This window comes from Echiichthys vipera (genome assembly GCF_963691815.1).
Source record: "Echiichthys vipera genome assembly, chromosome: 18".
Taxonomy (NCBI): domain Eukaryota; kingdom Metazoa; phylum Chordata; class Actinopteri; order Perciformes; family Trachinidae; genus Echiichthys; species Echiichthys vipera.
This window is the reverse complement of record NC_139843.1, coordinates 26,767,011-26,788,994: the sequence shown is the minus strand read 5'-3', so window position 1 is coordinate 26,788,994 and position 21,984 is coordinate 26,767,011. Positions and strand designations below refer to the sequence as shown.

The 21,984-nt window shown below is 41.3% G+C and overlaps 1 protein-coding gene across 1 annotated transcript in view; it reads left to right on the top strand.

Moving 5' to 3' along the window:
- The window catches only part of ryr2a (ryanodine receptor 2a (cardiac)), a gene marked incomplete at its 5' end in the record, with an annotated part of 336,158 nt that overhangs the window by 289,390 nt on the left and 24,784 nt on the right, over positions 1–21,984 (top strand). The window contains 9 exons of the mRNA XM_083932619.1: positions 591–695; positions 1,468–1,549; positions 2,289–2,447; positions 2,565–2,719; positions 3,594–3,809; positions 3,942–4,214; positions 9,655–9,861; positions 9,961–10,263; positions 13,409–13,854. Of these exons, the coding sequence (XP_083788745.1) occupies positions 591–695; positions 1,468–1,549; positions 2,289–2,447; positions 2,565–2,719; positions 3,594–3,809; positions 3,942–4,214; positions 9,655–9,861; positions 9,961–10,263; positions 13,409–13,854 (1,946 nt within the window). The remainder of the gene's footprint in view (positions 1–590; positions 696–1,467; positions 1,550–2,288; positions 2,448–2,564; positions 2,720–3,593; positions 3,810–3,941; positions 4,215–9,654; positions 9,862–9,960; positions 10,264–13,408; positions 13,855–21,984) is intronic.

Below are 21,984 nucleotides of genomic sequence, written 5' to 3'. Positions count from 1 at the left end.
ACCATTGAAATCACTGTTATATAGAGTTAACCGACACCTGTAGTTCACCTGAGTTAAAATGATCCAAATTAAAGTCAGTAATGATTAGTCAGTAGTAATTAGTAGAGGTCATTTGTTGTTGCTTTATTCAGATGCTATAATGAAGTAAGAAAGAGGGATGCCTTACTTCTGATGTTATTCATTAGAACAAAATCAGTGATCATCTTAAAGAAAACAATTACTATGTAGGATAATGGACAGCTTGGAAAGAAATGTGATATTGATATTCTACAATATCTGTAGGCTTTGAAGTGTAATTCTGGTGTAAAATAATGCCACTCATTCTACACTTGCATTCATTAAATAAGCCATTGAGACATTTTTTTCGTGTATAAACTATTAACGGAGATATTCCGGATAATAATAGATTTATACGAGAAAAAAACTGTCTCGATGGCTTATTTGATGTGTGCAAGTGTCGAAAAAGACCATGGGATGATTTTACGCTGGAATTACCCTTTAATACTCACATATCTGAATGTAGGAAAGCTGCTGAGTAAAGGTAATTGTTGGTTGTGATGAGATTCTGATTGTTACTAATGATGTTTTAGGGTCCCTGTACAGGCAACCAGCAGAGTTTGGCCCATAGTCGACTGTGGGACGCTGTGGTTGGGTTTCTACATGTCTTTGCTCATATGCAGATGAAATTGTCTCAGGTGAGTTACAGTCAGTCTGTGATGTAGGTGTTTAAGATGGTGACAATGTAATTATGACATCGCAAGTTTGAGTTCAGCCATAGACCTTTCTCACATCCTCTCTCTCTCTCTCTCTCTCTCTGTCTTTCTCTCGCTCTCTCTCTCTCTCTCTCTCTCTCTCTCGCTTTAGTTATTATCTCTTATTATTTTTGCTGCAAACTATCTAATGTAGGCAAAAAGTTCCCAAATATACACCACCTCAACTGGTGAGACCTGCCACCCTGTGAACAAAACCTCATCTTGGTCACTTGTATCTGAAATCTCATTATGATCAGCTAAGCTAAAGACTAAAACATAAAAATAAACTTAGGGTTTTGCGCATTATAGCTAATTCATTGAAAAGACAATATTAGAAAATCCTTTATTAGTCCCACAGTGGGGACATTTACAGTCCTCCATTGATGTGTGGAAGCCCTAAACTCCTCCATCTGGACAAGCTTTTTTTTCTCACACCTTAATTGAGGGGAAAAATATACTTCATTGTGCTCCTTGTTATAAATGAAACTACATAAACCAGGTTCAAATTCAGAATGCTTTCATGAATCAAGGTGGGAATTAAAAAAGATGTTTCCTGGAATGTGCAATAACCAGCCATAATTCCTTCATAATAACATCAAATATTCTTCTTCTTTGATAGAACATGATCAATGTTAGAAAACTTTCTGAGGAAGATTTCTCTGCAATTGTTAAACAAAGTGTAGATTAATCTTTTTCCTCTCTTTTTTCCCCACAGGACTCCAGTCAGATTGAGTTACTGAAGGAATTGATGGATCTTCAGAAAGACATGGTGGTAATGCTTCTGTCTATGCTGGAGGGTAGGTTTGCTTTCATGAGTATTGCTGTGATTAATGTTAAACCAGGAGTGGTGTACTGAAAGAGCTGACAGAAACACAAGGTCAACATGTTATCACACACCTATTTGCACTGTTTACAGAAATGTGTTAAATAAGTCTGAGCTGTGATTGCTAAGTTTGGTTCTACAATCATCTCTCAAAAAAGCACTTTGAGCAAGTGGACACACAGCTTTGAAATGGCTCCTACATGTTGCTGTCGAAAGTGCTAGATAGGCTGATGATGAAGTAGAAAGTAAATACACTAATTTAAATCTCACCCAACATTCAATATAAACTTTTACATGGAACTAAATAAAAAGTAGCACTCCACATCAATGGCACGGCATTATAATGCATTCAGATCATCCATGCACCCCAATGACATCATGACATATCAGGCTCTCTTGCGGAATACTACATTCACTGCTGTTGTGCATTGTGCAATACCCTCACCTGCTGACGCATCCTTGATCACAATGGTTCTATGCAAAACTGGTGGAAACACAAGCTAGTTTGCTAGATGGCACAGATGTTTGAATAATTCTAAACTGAATCTGTTAAATAACCCATACCCTATTGGTTGAAAAGGATTAACAGTAAGAACCTGGTCAAGCATTGCAGATACTTTGACACAGGCTTTTCTTCTGTGGATGGTTAAAATGTGTCATGTTGTGGATTTAAGGGACTTCCTGTATTATAAATGTGTTGTCTTGTTTGGCAGGTAATGTGGTGAATGGGACCATTGGAAAGCAGATGGTGGACATGTTGGTGGAGTCATCCAACAATGTGGAGATGATCCTTAAGTTTTTTGACATGTTCCTCAAACTGAAAGACCTGACCTCCTCAGATGCCTTCAAGGAGTATGACCCTGATGGAAAAGGCAAGGCTCAAAAACATTTTCTTTCATTGTGTTTGTCATTAGGAAAGCCTCAGAATCATGTGAATGATTTTTAGAATGACATGGAGAGATGCTAATGATTTATGAATTAACTCACAGGTGTCATCTCCAAGAGGGACTTCCATAAGGCCATGGAGAGCCACAAACACTACACCCAGTCTGAGACAGAGTTCCTGCTCTCATGTGCTGAGACTGATGAGAATGAACTCCTGGATTATGAAGAATTTGTGGAGCGCTTTCATGAGCCAGCTAAGGTAACAGACTTGATATTTACAGATCTTTATAAAGTCTTAAATTCTCCAAATGTAAACCCTAAAGCCTGAAGTCCTTCAAATCTGCTATTAAAAGCTATTCTTAGAGAATGGTTTCAACATCTCAAAGGGGGTTTAGTAGAAGAGCTCTCAGATTGTTTCTATTTATGTGTCTTTTTCTTTTTTTTTTCATTTACATTTTTTCATTTTCTCCCCTTCCATAAAGGATTAAGAGATACTATAATTTAGCAATAATCACTGTAAAATTGGTGATTTGGTAAATTTTTTTTGTATTTTTTATATTTCTCACATGGCAGCTCAGCCAGACAGTAATCAATCCATTTGTTTTGTTGGTCTTGGGAGTATAAAAATATCTCTAGTTGCTTGAATTAGAGTGAGGTGGGATAAGAAGGAGTTAGTTCAATTATTTTCTAAGCTCAACCGGGACAGTACTCACGTAAAAAGATTAACAACATATAGTAAGTCGATTTTATACTTTTACAACGTTTCATTCTCTGGATTCACATCTAAAAGCTTTAAAACTGTCTCTCCATTATGTATATGAATGAAATTTAAAAATGAAAAGTTTTATGATTTACTAAGCACTAAATGTGCTGAATATACTTTATGTCATCTGCTTACTTTTTTACTTTTTTACTTTCACTTTTCAAAACTGGGTGAGACATTAGATTACAGCATGCAGTGCAAAAGCTCACATTTACCCCAGGAAAAATATACCCATGTTATATAATTTTGGTACTATCCTCAAGGGCCTCAGTTATTACGGGATTTAGGAGTGTTTTATAGAGTGAAACATGATTCAGAAACTTTTATGCAAAAGAGAAGAAAAGCTTTAAACTTAACTGTGATTCAAAAGGACATTGGTTTCAATGTGGCGGTTTTGCTGACCAATCTTTCGGAGCACATGCCTCATGACACCCGGCTGCAGACCTTCCTGGAGCTGGCAGATAGTGTCCTCAACTACTTCCAACCCTACCTGGGCCGGATCGAGATCATGGGCAGTGCCAAGCGCATCGAGAGGGTCTACTTTGAGATCAGCGAGTCCAGTCGAACACAGTGGGAAAAGCCTCAGGTAAAGATGAATTAGTACAATATTTGTCACTTGATTGTCACACCACTTGATTTGGTTATAGTGTTGAATAGTGACAACAAAACTACAAATACCTCCATGCTCCTTGTTTTCACTAATAAAACTTCTGTCCAGGTCAAAGAATCCAAACGTCAGTTCATCTTTGATGTGGTGAATGAAGGAGGGGAGAAGGAAAAGATGGAGCTGTTTGTGAATTTCTGCGAGGACACCATCTTTGAAATGCAGCTGGCAGCTCAGATGTCTGACGCTGGTGAGCGCTCAGCAATTAAAGAGGAGAGTGAGCGAGAGAAGCCAGACGACGAGAACCCTGAGATGGGCTTCTTCTCTGTTACTACTGTTCGCATGGCTCTGTTAGCTCTGCGATACAACGTCATCATGCTAATAAAGGTGAGATTTAGAGTGCAAGCCCAATTCACATGAAGCTGGGACGTTGTGTAAAACGTAAACAAAAACAGAAATAATGATTTGCAAATCCTTATCAACCTGCTGTATATTCAACTGAATATACTACAAAGAGAAGATATTTAATGTTCAAACTGATAAACCTTTTGAAAATATTCACTCATTTTGAGTTTAATGCCGGCAACACATTCCAAAAAAGCTGGGACAGGGGCATGTTTACCACTGTTACATCACCTTTCCTTTTAACAACACTCAATAAGTGTTTTGGAACTGAGGACACTAATCTAATTGTGGGTAGAGAATCCGAAATACTGTAATAATCCCAGGGGGTAACTGTTTTTGTTGCAAACTCCAGCTATACAAACGACATATTTAACAACAACAATATTATACAGATAACATATATTTGTAAAAACAGAAATTTAAAACAGTATATATACATACATACATATATATATATATATATATATATATATATATATATATATATATATATATATATATAATATCAAAATTACAATGGTAATATGTACAGATTAAAAGTACTTTAATGTGCAATGTACCGTAAAAATGTGCAAAGAACAGACCACACTCTGACTTATTTATGATTTAGATAGACCCAACAATTCCTCCGTAGAGTACGGTGGCAACAAAAACCATCCCTTTAACAGGCAGGAACGTCAGACAGACCCGATTGGGGAGGAAGAAAAGGAGAGAGAAAGAGAGAAAAGACGGACAGATAGACAGAGAAAAACAAAGATGTGTTGTATAGTTTAATGAACACAGACAGGAAATATTTCCTCTGGCACTCTATGGTGCATCTGGGTGTGAGGAGTCTTCTGCTGAAGGTGCCCCTCTGCTGGGCCAGTGTGTTGTAGAGAGACATTGTCCAGGATAGACCGAAGCCTGGAGAGCATCCTCCTCTCTGCCACGGTCGTCAGGGTGTCCAGGAGAGTCGACTTTGGCCCTTCTTGTAGTCAGCCTTAGCGTTTCTAGTCCAGTTCAACTTATTATTGAAGTACATCCCCAGATACTTATACTCCTCTACTGTGTCCACAGGGACCCCCTGGATGGAGACAGGGGTCAAAGGTGTTTGTACCCTCATCAGATCCACTACGAGCTCCTTTGTTTCAGTCATGTTGAGCTGCAGATGATTCAGCTCACTCCAAGTGACAAAGTTGCCCACAACAGCCCTGTATTCACTTTGATCTCCCTTTTCCGATGCAGCCAATTATTGCAGAGTCATCAGAAAACTTCTGAAGGTGGCAGAACTCAGTGCAATAGTTGAAGTCTGAGGTGAAGAGGGTGAAGAGAAAGGGAGAGAGGACAGTCCCCTGTGGGGTCCCAGTGTTCCTGACCACCCTGTCAGACACACATTCTGTAGGCGTACATACTGTCTACTGCCCATCAGGTAATCCACAATCCAGGACACGATGGGGGCCTCCACCTGCATTGCAGCCATCTTCTCACCCAGTAGAGCTGGACGGATGGTGTGGAATGCACTGGAGAAGTCAAAGAACATGACTCTCACAGTGCTCACAGGCTTGTCCAGATGACTATACACTCTGTTAAGCAGGTAGGTGATGCAGTAAGCAAACTGTAGTGGATCAGTGAAGTGCCTGACCATAGGGCTTAGCTGCTCAAGGACGAGTCTCTCCATGGTCTTCATGATATGGGACGTCAGGGTCACTGGTCTGTAGTCCACGGACGCAGCGTCTTTGGCCTAGGCAAGAGGCACGACGTCTTCCACAGAAAAGGGACCCTCTGAAGGTGCAGGCTCAGGCTGAAGACTTGACTCAGTACTCCACACAGCTGGGGGGCACAGGCTTTAAGCACCCTGGGAAATACACCATCGGGGCCTGAAGCTTTGCCAGAGTCTCGTCGGCTGTCTTCTCACCAGGTCAGGTGTGAAGGACACTGTAGAGGTGACCGTTGGGGGAGGGCTGCGGTTGTCAGGTTGGCGATGACATGATGTAGAGCAGGGGTGAGGGGTGGAATAAGTAGTTGTGAAGTTAGGTGGTGAGGGGAAGGTAAGGGGTCTGTAAGGAGGAGTAGGGGGAGGTAAAGTGGCAGTAGTTGAAGGGCAGCCAGCAACAGAGTCCTGTGCGGGATGGGCCGCCATATAAAACCTATCGAAAAATAGGTTCAGTTCGTTAGCCTAGTCCACATGGTCCTCCAACCCTGTGCTACCAGTCTTCTGGAACCCGGTGATGGTTCTCATGCCACTCCACACATCCCTCATGTTGCTCTGCTGGAGTTTATTCTCTAACTTTCTCCTATACTTGTCTTTAGCCTCTTTGATTTCAGTTTCGGTACCCCCGCACTCTTCTCATCTCTTCACGGTTGCCATCTCTGAATGCTTTGTTCTTTTCATTCAGGATAGCCTTAATGTCCTTGGTGATCCAGGGTTTATTGTTGGCGTAGCAGGTTACAGTCAGAGGTGGGACATTGCAGTCCACACCAAAATGAATGTAGTCTGTGATGCACTCAGTGAGCCCATCAATGCCCTCCCTGTGTGGCACACAAAGTGCAGGCCGGTCAGTCACTTCAAAGCAGCCCTGCAGTGTCTCATAAGCCTCCTCCACCAGGCTATGATCTGACCTGCATCCTTAATGTTAGCATATATCAGGTCCAGAGTCCTCTCCTCTCTGGTAGGACAGCTCACGTACTGTTGGATGGAGTCCAACGGCCAGCAGTTCAACATCCGGGCTACAGAGCTGTTCTGTAACGGTGATATGACCAGGATTATACCATCTGCTGTTTACTAGAACGGCAAGCCCCCCTCCTTACCGCTCTCGGTGCAGTCCCGGTCAGCCCGCATGGTGTGGAAGCCATCCACGGAGATGTTCTGGTACGTAATGTCCCTGTGTAGCCATGTCTCCGTGCAACACATCAGACTGCACTCACGGTACTCTGGGTGGCTCCGCGTTAGCGCTGTCAGTTCATCCCATTTTGTTGTACAGAGAAAACACATTTCCCATAACAACAGAGGGGAGACACGGCTTAAATCTTCTCCTCTCCATAAGCCTGTGCCGTCTCGACCCTCCTCTATTGCCCCGACGTTGATTCCCACCTCTGCGTCCCGGTGTGTTTTTCTCCATAGTTTTGGTGGAATCTTACCTGGTCTGGCCATGGCATTGGGGCAATCAGCTGTTCTTCGGAGTAAACAATGACAGTGGCCCTCATTTATCAATCTTGCGTGAAAACGGGCGCAGATCTGAGTGCAGAATTGGTCGTAGTACATGACTCACGTGTGATTTATGAAACATTCGTATCGGACCAATCTCAGCGTACGAATGAGCGGGCCTTGATAAATGTGGCGGCTGAATTCGATCCTCATTAATGTTACGCCCTTAAATATTCCTGGTTCGGAGGCCTCGCCCACTGAGGTCAAACATGGAGACAAGGAAGACGGGGAAAAAAAGAAACTTTTCCGACACAGAGATGGGCATCCTGACATCCTAGATGGAGCAAAATAAAGATGTGCTTTTTGGCAGTCTTAAGAGTGGAATAAAAGGGGCCCATAAAAATGCTGTATGGAAAAGAATAACGCAGGCAGTCAACACGAAGCAGCGCTCCACTGTGGTGTGTGTGTGCGCACTGCTGAACCTGCGCTCCTGCTCTGTAGCGGGGTTATTAAGTATTCCGTTAGAGGATAACCTTTGTAAACTAGAAGAACCATACCAAAATGTTAATCATCTGATACCTTGTTTGATTTAATGCAATTTATCGAGGGTAGCCACTAACCGAGGAGATGACTTTGGCTCTGCAGTGCGCTTTCCTTTTCATTCATTCATCTTCAACCGCTTGTCCCTGTCGGGGTCACGGGGGGCTGGAGCCGAGCTGTTTTGAACTATAAAAGAATCGTGTGTCCCCCCCGGCAATCTGGCCACCACGTTTAAAAGCGACAGCTTGGCATGTACATTTATCGAGTGGTAGTTTTTGCGATTGATGAATGCGTAATCATTCATGGATGGTGCCTTCAGACGCACATGAGTAGGCCTACAATCAATTGCTCCAACCACAATTTTTTTTGTTTTTTTTGTTTTAAGAATGCGTTTTGATCTGTTCTTAATATGATACTGCTTATGCTTAATGACAGCTGAGGTTTGTTAATTATTTTCAGCCAGATTTTGCTGTGCTGCACCGCAAATACACAGGCTGAAATTTGCGTACACGACCTTAGACCAGACGTGAGATTTGATCGTAGCTCCTGTTCACGTCCAAATTGATAAATGCCGGAGTTTGCCAGGAAATGGTCGTACGCACGTTTTTCTGCCGTACGTTCGTTTGGTAAATGAGGCTCAGTGTGTCCCGATGGAAGCGGCATTGATAAAAACAACACGAAAAGAAACACAAAAACAATCGAAAGTAACCTCATTGTAGAGGGCAGAACTTCACAGGAGTTAGGGTGAAGAAACAGAATGAACAAAAGAGAATAAAAGTTTAAAAAGTTTAAAAAAGCAAACAGGAGTAGAAACAGGCAGCATGCGACACTTTGCGCATGCACACTAACAAATCATTCTATAAAGGATATAACCACATGGGCACAGGAACACTTCAGAAAATAATTGTCAGTTAACACAGTTCATCACTAGATCTACAAGTGCAAGTTAAAACTCTACCATGCAAAGTGAAATCTATATATCCAAAACACTCAGAAACGCCACCAGCTTCTATGAGCCTGAGCTCATCTGAGATGGACTGACACAAAGTGGAAAAGTTTTCCCTGGTCTGAGAGTCCACATTTACAATTGTTTTTGGAAATCATGGACAACCACTTATCAGCCTAGCACCTATCAAGTAAACTGAAGGTCAAAATGTGATTTCTGTGTAGAAACAAGTCATGTCTTCTGTTCTGCAGTCAAAAGACCATTGTATAGTCTAGATTTCTGTCTGTACTTGATTATGGTAAAGTTGTTAATGTCATACATGCTCTCACTCCACCTTGAAGCCTCTTGACGCTGTGTATCATAGTGTGCTTAATAATTCTTCACAATACTCACACACCATAGCATCTTTTCAAAGAGGTGAGAGAGCCTGAAATAAATAATTATGAAAATGTATGATTGCATGCCTGTAAATGATCTGTCAGTTTACATTCACTTTGTATGTTTGTAGACAAGTTTCTCTTGAAAATGCGATCCTGACCTGTTTTAAAATGAATAGATAAATAAATACCATAACCTCCTCGTGAATAATAGCATACATTTGCAGCAAGGCTGAGCTGTAGGTTGTGGTTGGTTCAGTACAGAAAGAGGTGTACCAGTGATCAGCAGTTGTAGACCTGTACACGTTTGATCATATCTAAGGAATCATAACTTTTGATGCTGCTTGACACATGACACATGTCAGTTTGTAAATGTTGCGTAATTAAACAGACCACACAGAACGGAGCATTCACCTATACTTTCTCTCTTTCCAGGTACTGTCCATGAAGAGTTTAAAGAAGCAGATGAAGAAGATAAAGAACATGACAGTGAAGGACATGGTGACCACCCTGGTGTCCATCAACTTGTCAGTGTTGCTGGGCCTCCTCCACGTGGCATTCAGTGTGGCCCGAGGACTTTGCCGAATCTTCTACAACACCTTCATGGGAGGCAATCTGGTGGAGGGGGCCAAGACCATAAAGGTAAATTCTAAAAGAATAGAGCAGTATACCCCTGGTCATTAAAACAAACCGAATACAGTAACAGCTGTTCCTAAATACGTAAACTGCCTCCACTCTTAGGTGTCAGAGCTCTTGGCCAACATGCCTGACCCCACCCAGGATGAGGTGAGGGGTGAAGGGGAGGACAGAGAGAAGAGACCCTCCCCAAAAGAGGAACTGGCTGACCTTGCAGTCAACACCAGTGAGACCGAGCTACTGTCAGACATTTTTGGTCTAGACTTAAGAAGAGAGGGAGGTCAGTACAAGATCACCCCACATAACCCCAATGCCAGCCTGACCGAGCTGCTCAACTCCCCGGTTCCTTCACCGACCTCCCCAAGCCCACCTACAGCACCCCCACCTGAGCTCAGACGGAGACATCAAGTGAGCCTAAGTTATTCTTTAATCATGTTTTTGTTTCTTTTCCTCATTGCTTGCTTTCTTCCTTCCAGTTTGGGCTAGGACCAAAATACATCTTCAGATCATTTGGAACAGGTCTGCTCTGTGTCCCCGGAGTCAGAACTAAAAATGGGACAGGTCTGCTCTGTGTCCCCAGGGTCAGGACTAAACATGGGACAGGTCTGCTCTGTGTCCCCAGAGTCAGGACTAAACATGGGACAGGTCTGCTCTGTGTCCCCAGAGTCAGAACTAAACATGGGACAGGTCTGTTATGTGTCCCCAGAGTCAGAACTAAACATGGGACACGTCTGCACTGTGTCACCAGAGTCAGAACTAAACATGGAGAGGCAGCGACCAGTTTATATACTCCACATATCTGGAAAAAAATTCCAGAAAACTGCAGGTCTGCTGCAACTCTTAGTTTTTTAAAATCAAGACTGAAGACTATGCTGCTTGCTGCTACTTTTCAGTAAACTTTTGACGATTAAGGGTTTTCATGCATTTGTCAAGTCTTGTGCGCTTTCAAGTACAACAAGGCTGCTAAAAGTGCGTTCAAGTGGTCAAAGTAATTAGGGGGCACTATAGACTAGACTAGACTATGTCACACCCAAGTCAAATTATAACATCAAATGGAAAACATAACTGGTTTGAACATGCATCCACAGTTTCGTGCATTTTTGTGCATCCTCAAGGCCTCTAACATGTGTTTGTAAAATGAAAATGAATGCACAAAATCCAAGATAGCTGACTTCTCAGGTGATTTTTTTTTATTTTTTAAATGTCAACATGTTCTTCAAGATTAGAGCAATGATCTCACCAAATTTCATGAACATCAAAATAACTTCTTCCCAAACATGGCGTGCGTTTGGGAGCACTATGAAGCCCGCTGGCCACACACAAGCCAAATTACTGCAGAACTCTGCTATTTTTATCACTTCTCACCTGTGTGCCAGTTTTGGTGAGTTTTCAAAAATCCCAAGCCCCACAGAATGCATAATGTTTGACACATAAAGCTTGTCTGACTGGCTTCACTTTGCGGAAAAATGCCACGGTGAATTCCTACTTTACATCTGCCTACCAAATATCGTACTTCTACGTCAAATTTAAAGGTGGGGGCAGTGAATTGCAATTTAACATACAAAAGCCCAAGACCCATATCAGGTATCACGTTTAGACACTAAGGATGCATGCGCAACTTTTTGTGCGCTTAAGAGCACGATTAGCACCTCAAAAATGCTAAAAGGTATTAGGGGGCGCTATAGAGCCGACGTGCCACTTCCAACCCCAATTGTGACATCAGATGGAAGTAATTACTAGTTTGAACATGGGCGAAACATTTTGTGAGTATTTGTGCATCATAGAGAACTCAAACATATGTTTGTAAAAATGAAAACTAACACATGAAATCCAAGATGGTCGACTTCCTGTCCGGTTGGAAAAAAATGTGTTCTTTAAGATGAGAGCAATGATCCCACCAAATTTCATGAACATTAAAGGGACTTTATCTCAACCCTGTGTTTGGGGATCCTATGGAGCCCGCTGGCCACACCCAGCGACTTTGTAACTTTGCAATTTTTGCCACTTCTAGTCGGGGAGCCAAAGTCTTAAAAATGGGTTGAACCTGACACGGTCTGCTATACTTTTTCTTTGTGTTTTTCCTGTTAACTTTGACCCTAAGAACCAATAATTGGATGGTCTATTCTGCCAGAAAGATCGCAAAAAAAAAAAATGTGGCCATTTTAGTGTATGCATCCTTTATTTTTTATCAGAAAAATGTGAAAAATTATTTTTTTTTCCTCAAACCGTCAGTGGGTTGGGTAGGCTGTCAGTAATTGCATTACAGCTTCACAGAACACATGTGCTGACAACATCCACTAAAATAATAGTTGTTATGCTACATGATTTTGCATCAATTTATTGCAAAAAATATAGGGCAAACCCCCCTATTTTGAAAAACTGGCATGGAGTGTTGTAAAAGGTTGTTCACCTAAAATGATATGTAGGACCTTCCAGGATTACAACCTGGGTGGACAACCTGGTAAACTAGCTGCTGGAAAGCTACGGGGGTGGATACAGCAAAGCAATTCGGAACCTCGGTTTAAGCCAGGTCTTGCAGGTCAATCAGGGATTTTTTCTAATTTATAGATATCATTATGAAACTTTGCAAGTTGACTACTCACATTAAAACAATATTTTTTGTGTTACAGTATTTTCCAAAATGTTTAATAAGTATGCAAATTTGGCATTATTAACATTAGAAATCCCAAAAAATCTAGACATTGGAAAAAAAGTTTTTTTTGCCTAGATCCACAGTGGGTATGGAACAAAGCACCCCATTTTGACAGAAAAACACACAATCGTAGAGATTTTTGCAAATTTATTAAAAAACAAAAACTGAAATATCACATGGCTATTCTGACCCTTTGAGATGGTTCTACACCTTTATTGGAGTACAGCTGTGTTTAATTCAATTTATTGGACTTGATTAGGAAAGGCACACACGTCACTATATAAGACCTTACAGCGCACAGTGCATATCAGAGTAAATGAGAATCATGGTCGAAGGAACTACCCAAATAGCTCAGACAGAATTGTGGCATGCACAGATCAGGCCAAGGTTACAGGAGAATTTCTGCTGCACTTGAGGTTTCTAAGAGCACAGTGGCCTCTATAATCTTTAAATGGAAGAAGTTTGAGACGGCCAGAACTCTTCCTAGAGCTGGCCGTCTGGCCAAACTGAGAAGAGCCTTGGTGAGAGAGGTAAAGAAGAACCCAAAGATCACTGTGGATGAGCTCCAGAGATGCAGTGGGGGTGGGAGAAAAGTTCTAGAAAGTCAACCATCACTGCAGCCCTCCACCAATCAGGACTTTTTGGCAGAGTGGCCCGTTGGGCTACGTATTCCGCCAATCAGGGCATATATGGATGACATGACGACAGTAACAACAAGAAGTGCATGCACCAAACGCCTGCTAGATAAGCTCCAGGGAATGAAGGAATGCACATACAACCCAGAAAATCCTGCAATATCTCCATTGTCAAAGACCAGCTTGCAAATAAGAGTTTCTAAGTCAACAAAATAATGCCAACATAACTGGAGAAGCCTATCAAAAGCCTTGGCCACTGATATAGCATGCCCTCCTCTACCAACCTACAACTCTGGTATGGAGAGGACCCAGCCTGTCTCCAGTGTGCAGCTCCAACAACCCTCAAACACATCTTGGTGGGATGCAAGACCACCCTAACTCAAGGAAGATACTGGAGAACAAGAGGGTAACCACCAATGGCATGACTCTAAATGCCCGGTCTACCTTCCCACGAAAAACAACCTTCATCCGGGAAGGGAAGAAGAAGCGGACGAAGCCATCTCTGGATTCAGGCCACCTGAACACAGCCCAGGATTGGAAAATGCGGGTGGACTTCAGCCAGAGGCTCACCTTCCCACCTGAAATTGCAGCGACCAATCTGGGCCCAGACCTGGTCCTCTGGTCCAAGTCCTGGCGGCGGGGCTTCATCGTTGAGCTTACTGTCCCATGGGAGAATGCCATCGATGAGGCATTTGTACAGAAGGGGCTGCGGTATACCAACTAAGCAGCTGAAGCAGAGGGGCTGGGCTTGAACATGAAGGTGTAGGTGGGCTGTAGGAGCTTTGTAGCCAGGTCCACCACAGGGCTCCTAAAAGAAGTAGGGATCAGAGAGCAGGCCCAACAGATGGCAATTAAAGAACTTGTCACTGCGGCAGATCAAAGCAGTCACTGGCTGTGGTTAAACTGTAGGGAAACAAAGTGGGCTGCCAAATGACCATGCAGTGCCATAGTGCAACACACATCCAAGTCCAATCAGCCTGTGGTGGGCCAGCCTCAGCAAAGGGTGTCTTGGGATAAGTGGCTGAGACACTCAATGACGTCAAGGCACACAACTGATGATGTGTCCTGCTGGTGGCATCTAATTCCACCCCACCCAAGAGAACATCTCCAACCCCATTTAATTGTGCTGATATTTAGGGATCTTTAGCAACCAGGCCTATTAAGAAATCTGAATCTTACTGATACAAAATAGCTGAAAAATATATAAGCTATAATATATCAAAATACTTAAACTACATTTTGTGCTTATAAGAGAATATAAGTTCAACTTATCTGGGAGTAAGCTGTTAATGTCAAATGAATACCCTGCTATTATAAGTCCAAATCAATGTCTCAGATAGTGAAAGAACCAAAGTTCCTGGCAGCAAAACCTTTAGTTCACTTTAATCATCTATTTTTGGTAATGGATATACATGAAATGGTTGTGGCCCTATGTTGTGCCATGCCCTTTATCCACAGTCTGAGTGGTAGGGACATCACTAGTTATCCAAATTTCACTTTAAAAAAGGTACAGTTCAAGAGCAGCATGAGTCTGAACACAACTGCGCTTGAAGAGTTTGGTGTGAACCCCACAGTTGCATTTACAGATGACCTCTGTGAAAGAAATTCTCTGGAGTCCTCAGTGTTTCTCAAATCATATCTTTACTAAATACTGCTGCAGACAGGAGAGAGGTCACACCAACAGCCGGGTCTCAATCTTCTCTGCCTGTCTCCAAATTTCTTCAGCAGATACTGTATACAAGTCAGATCAAAGCCTCTTACAAACACAATGACATTAGAATAAACAAAAACACACTACCCCATGTTTATGGCCCCCGTGGAAGTTATCAGTATTTACGACCCCCCTTTTGTCACCATTTGCAAACCCCTGTGACTCCTATCTACAATCCCCCCAGCAGTCATTCTCAGCGTGACTGTTATGCTAATCAAGGATTTACAATCATAGATAAATAAGGTAGGTCCATCTTTGGTTATTTCTCACATTCCCCCCTTTTGACCCAAAGTGTCAAATATTTTTTGGGAAATAACACAATATCATCAACTAACTCTTTCTTTGACTACACACTACAAACATTAGTAGAGGTTCACTCTTAACTCTCCGAAAATGACAAGGAAAAATAAAAACAACGAAAAACATTATAACAAACACAATTCTATTCACACCGTTTCTTCATCTGAGCCACTATATAGGTTTCTTTGCTTTATTTTTCCTCATTCGATGCCATGGATGCCATTTTCTCTTCTCTCTTCCATGTCCTTCTGGTTTAATTTCTTTAGCACCATCATCTGCAATGGCGTTGCCCTGTGAAAACTGAGTTGTTATAGTCAGCGTGAACTCTTTTAACTGTAAACAGGTAAAAGTGTTAGAGACAAAAGGTTAAGGACAAGGGTTTCCTGTAGGAGTGAGAATGCCACAGTTTTTCCCAGAGTGTGAAAGTTAGGGACAATATTAAAGCATATTGTGACTCTGACACTGTATCATCTGTTGCCCCTAGAAAGAAAACTACAGATTAATACAAATAACTCTTCGCTTTAGCAGACGAGTTATTTGGCAGTTTAGTTCAAAGGCAAACACAGAAAGAGCAGTTAGATGGACTCCTCGCAGAACCATCTATGAAGAAAAACAGAATTATCGTTAGACACTGTGTATCAAACAATGCTTTCCATGGTTTTGATCCACTGTTAAACATTTCCATTCAAGAATGGTTCTCCATCTTCAGCTGTAGGATCAAAAGCTCAAAAATTAAGACAGTACAGCGCTTCAAGCTGACATAAAACATTAGTGTGACAATGAGTATCATGCATAACATGCACACTTCGAAAATACAATAGGGTCAGATGTTAGTGTTTGTTAATAGACATAAAACTACTGACATACAACTATCATGCAAAAATTAAAAAGAAACAATCAGAGCTCGATCGGGTAGGTCATTTTAAGTCGGTACAGGCTGTTTGCCTCAGCAGTCACAGTCAAAAAAATGTCAGTCATTGGCCAAGTTTCTTTATACAGGGGGAGATCTCCACAGAAACATAAAATAATCCATAAGTGGCAATAGAATTTAATCTATTTATTTATTTTTTATTTTTTTAAACCCATCCAGTTCCTATGGATGCAGTCAGGACCCACTTATTATCTTTATTAATAATATTATCCTTATTATTATTGTTATATCTAATGCTTCAATTTGCAAAAACAAGACGTATGTTTCTGAAAACTTCACCATCACTATGGCAGTTTTTTAAACCAGGTTTTCCCAGAAAACTATACCATTAAATTAAAAAATTGAAATTCCATTGAGAGTGAAAGCAAAAAAACCCAGAATAATGAGTCAGGATTTACAGTGATGCATCAATATTGCATTCTCTAAAATCAATCATCAGAAACTCAAACTTGTGACATCTATGATGCCTCTTCAGGTAAAATGGGAGGTATATTTGAGACCTTCCACAATGGCATGCTTGTTTTATAAGAAATAATCAGTGTTGCTTTCAATATCTTGATTTTTTTTTTTCTTATGTGAGCTAAAAAATATTTTGTCCGGGCATAGCAATCAAAACCTTAACTTTCTGTTTGTCTAATGATCAACTCTTACTGCAAAGCCCTAATTTTCCCTATTGACACCAATACTTATTCTTAATAAATGTTCCTATATGTATATGCAAGTGTATGTATGTGTTGAACATTAACATCCTGTTCATTCTAAGTTCAACTAACGTGTCATCTAGTGTGGATGTTTTTATCTTTAATTTCTATATAGTGATTTTCAAATGCTCTGACCTTCCTCCGCTGTCTGTATGGCCTGTTCATGGGGGAACCATGAAAAAACCCGAAGCAGAAACACGCAACCAGGACTTCTCTGGATCTTCAGCATTGAGCCATTGTCCCAGTCTCCTTCTTTCTCTCCTTCTGCTGTTGTCTTGATGAGGCCATCTTTGTCCAGGATTCTGTGCCCCATTCTGCTGAACCAAATGGCCAGTCGAATGTTGCGTTCACACCTCTCCAGCTCCCACCTCCTTGCAATCTTGTAGTTCCTCTGGCTGCCATGTCCTGAACACAAGCTCTTCAGTGTTCAATTCAACTGAACATCTGGTGCCGTGGACATCTGTTTCCTTTTCTTCAGGCCAGTAGTCAAAAAGAAGTTGCTGTTTGGAGAGAGAACTTTCTGGAGAAGCAAAGTTATCTTTTTCTTTGTTTCAGTCTGTTTTCCTCCGTCACTGGTTTTGTGACAACTGACACATCAGATGCAGGTTCAGTCTCCCCTCCCCCTCATTGTCAGAGTCCTTCTGGGAATATGCATATGGGCTTGATGGAGGGGCTGCATGGCCTGGAGACAGCATGAGGAGGCCCTGTCTTTTATCCCTAATAACTGCTCCTCATCATTAATTCACTTCTCTTTCTGTCACATACTTATTTCTTTAATTTCTTGTCTTTCTATAACTGAGTTTGTTTTCCTCCTATCTTTCCCTACTCACTGTCCCTTCCTCTCTCATCACTTTACCCTCTTCACTATATATGTACCTAAATATGTGCCTAATAAAAGACGAAAAAACAAAAAAAACTCTTAGTCTAGTAATGCCAAAATGGAACCTCTCAACCACATTAACCCATTTATCTGCTATAAATTTAGCAGGATCTGTAAAAATTTTAACTTTCCCATTTTGTTTCCCATTTTTCTGTTGACCCACTGGGATTTGCTTTTACTTTCAATGGGCTTATTGTTCACTCAGACAGATTTCACACATGCTGCTCTTTCCATACGAACATGGTTAGATCTTATCACACATACAGTAACTTTGGATAATCTTTCAGCCAGGTGGTTTATACGACACATTCGTTCAGAGCAACGCACCCTTTAATATCCAAACTGGATATTTAGACACTGAGATGAGTTACCCCAAAGTTTATTTTTCTTACCACATTCATACGCCCATTTTATTGTAGTTGGGAATCCCTACACTCATGCAAATTATATTTGCATTTCAAAAATTTATACTCCTTTAAATAATTGATTCATAAATCATTAATTTTTCCCTAAATGCTTGTGTATTTTCCAAAACACTTCTCTCATTTGTTAGGTTGCACCAACCTCTCACAACACATTATATTCATTTATGTCTATTCAAGACATCACTTATATAGCTTTAAGTGCATATATATATTTTTATTAAACTAGTCTACAAAATAAAATTACACAGAAAATATGAAGACGGTCCAATCTCCAAACGGGACCTTGATATTCAACCCTACAGGATTTATAGAATATCAGACAGCAGACCACATTGTCTCGAACTGTCACCTAGGATACCTCGCCTTCTCAGAGCCTCAAAATCACACAGAAAATGAAACTAGTCTTCAAAATCACAAAGGACATATAAAGACGATCCGACCTCTACAAATAGACTCGTCGGACCTTATATTCAAACTCACAGGAATTACAGAATATCTTGACAGCAGACCACACACAGGTTCTCGAACTGTCGCCTAGGTTTTACACACACCTTCTTTTGAGCTTCAAAAACCCCACAAGTAAATGAAGCTTGTCTTCAAAATTACACACGAGATATGATTTAAAAACCACTGTACTCACGTTTAAAATGGATGGAGCGTCTGCTGTCCAGCACCCGTTCCTGACATCAGGCGGAATCCTGTCCTCCTTTGGTGGAGCGGAATTTTTCCTTACCGGTTTAACCTTCAGTCAGGACTCAGGCCTGATCAGCAGAACGTCCAATCCCATCCTCGTCGCCAAATGTGAAAGAAATTCTCTGGAGTCCTCAGTGTTTCTCAAATCATATCTTTACTAAATACTGCTGCAGACAGGAGAGAGGTCACACCAACAGCCGGGTCTCAATCATCTCTGCCTGTCTCCAAATTTCTTCAGCAGATGTACAAGTCAGATCAAAGCCTCTTACAAACACAATGACATTAGAATAAACAAAAACACACTACCCCATGTTTATGGCCCCTGTGGAAGTTATCAGTATTTACGACCCCCCTTTTGTCACCATTTGCAAACCCCTGTGACTCCTATCTACAATCCCCCCAGCAGTCATTCTCAGCGTGACTGTTATGCTAATCAAGGATTTACAATCATAGATAAATAAGGTAGGTCCATCTTTGGTTATTTCTCACACCTCCTCAACCAGGCACGAGACCTCACCATAGCCAGAAAGTCACAGCTGATCACTTTGAGGATTCTGATCTAAACAAACTGAGAGCATATAAGTTCCTAAACAAGAAACCCACGCTCTTAAAGCTAATACTTTCAACAGAGAAGGCATTTATTTATTCTTTGGATACTGGAAATGCAGCTCCAGTTCCATCCACACAGTCAGCCTGGCCGGCATCGATGAAGAAAGCCATCTCATGTGGATGTGCCAAAGGCCACCAGAAGAACTGTTCTTTTGCAAAAAAAGGCAGTTCCATGCTACATAGGGTGCCATTGCTAGGGACCGGTGAACAAATACAGCAGGATACACACTGTATCAAATGAAAGCAGTGACTCCAAAGAGGAAAGTAACATTGAGCATTAATATTCTGTGACGGTTGCATGTTAACAATGTCAATCTGGTTTTCTAGTTCTGGCCAAGTGAAGGATTTGCTTTAGTTCAATTTATGTTAATTCTGTGTCATATCTGCTGATAGAAAATGTCAAGCTGAGACATTGATTTGCACTCACTATAGCAGGGTAGATAAGTTGAAGTTTGGTAAACTGCATTTTAACATGACAGGACTGCATTTTTCTCATGATCGTCACAACCCACATTCATGTTTCTATATCAAAGTAGTCAAGAGTTAAAGCCCTTTCCATGTGCCAAAAGTGTCCTCTTGGAGTCTGGTATTTTAGGAAACACCTAGATATTCCCTTGGAAAAAACAAGCATTTTCTGTGGGTTATTTGTCTAATTTTAACTCTGATTCGATAAGGCTTAAGGTAGTTGGAAACTTATATGTTTTCAGAATTTAAAACTAATAGATTGTTTGGTTTTATAGATATGCAAATAATTAGATATTGCCAAATTTGAATATTTATTCAACCATTTCAGAAAATACTGTAATACAAAAAATACTGTTTTAAAGTGTAATTCCTGCATTATATCATCCCATGGTCTTTTTCGACCGTTACATACATCGAATAAGTAACCCTAAAGAAATTTAAGTCAAAAGCAACATGACTTGATTGTTTTTCTAGGAAGGCGTTTTACCTCTCATCCAAGACGCTTCATCAGTTCATGTCGCATCTGACCAGGCTGGGACTGGTCCAACTATCTGGTGTGGAGATCCAGGTATTTGACCTTTCGCAAGGCTGATGATGTCACTGGAACCCTTTGTGCCCCAAGTGCCAACGACAATCGTTGGAATGACAGTCATTGGTGGGAAGTTGGTTTCGACTTTGTTAGTGCTCTACTGGGTTAAAACAACAGTCATTTGAGTCACTGGAGGCCCTTTGTGAACAGTTGTTCTTTGAGGTTAGATTGTTGAATCTCCTGGGAAGAGATGAAAGGGCAGCATTGTAAATTGGAGATAGGTGGTGTCTTAGACCTCCTCCTCTGTTTAGGGATGGTTTCTCTACTTTTACATAGATGGCTTCTTTTACTCCTCTTTCAAACCATCTGTCCTCTCTGTCCAGGATTTGGACATTGTTGCGCTCAAAGGAGTGGGCTTTCTCCTTGAGATGTAAGTGGACAGAGTCTAGGCCTGAGGAGTTAGCTCTCCTGTGTTGGGCCTGTGTGGGTGGGTTTTCTGTATACCCCAATGTGGAGGCTCCTGTCATTCTTCATATGGACGTCACAGTCTAAGAAAGGCAAACTATTGTCCTTGACATCTTCTCTGGTGAACTTGATGTTTCTGTCCACTGAGTTTGTATGTTCGGCAAAAGTTTGAACCTCTTTGGATTTGATTTTAACCCATGTGTCGTCCACATATGTGAACAAATGGCTCGATGTTATTCCTTTGAAGGAGTTCAAAGCCTTGTCCTCCACCCCCTCCATGTATGGATTTGCCCCAATAGTGGATACTGGTGAACCCATGGCACAGCCATTTTTTTGTCTCTGAAAAGCGCCATTAAACTGGAAATATGTGGTATTCGGGCATAAATCCAGAAGTTGGAAAATGTGATCTGGTTTGAGATTTGTTCGGTTGTGTAAGGAGTTGTCCTGTGTGAGCCGCTCTCTTACTGTGGCGAGAGCCTCAACACAACAAAAGCAAAGGAAGGCAAACAAAGACATTTCACAATTTACGATTACACTTTAATGTCAGTAGTCAACTTGCAAAGTTTCATAATGATATCTATAAGTTAAAAAAAATTGACCTGCCAGGCCTCGCTTAAAGCAAGGTTCTGATTTGCTTTGCTATATCCACTCCCTGTAGCTTTCCAGAAGCTAGTTGACCAGGTTGTCCACCCAGGTTGTGATCCTGGTTGTGATTATTTATAGTGCCAAATCATAACAAAAGTTATCTCAGGACACTTTACAGGGTAGGTAAAGACCACACTCTATGACTCATTTACGATTTACATAGACCCAACAATTCCCCCGTAGAGTCGGTGGCGACTAAAACCTTCCCTATAACAGGCAGGAACATCGGACAGACCCAGCTCTATGGAGGACGGACATCTGTCTGCACCGGTTGGGGAGGAAGAAAAGGAGAGAGAAAGAGAGAAAAGACAAACGGTTGGACAGAGAGAGACAATGACAGACACAAAGACAGAGAGACAGACACACTTCCAGAGAGGCAAGCAACCGAAAAGTAATAGTAACTATAATAATATCTATAGTAATGTGAATATGACTTATAGGCTATGGCAGTTAATACAACAGAATAGTAGAAACAAGCACAGCTAAG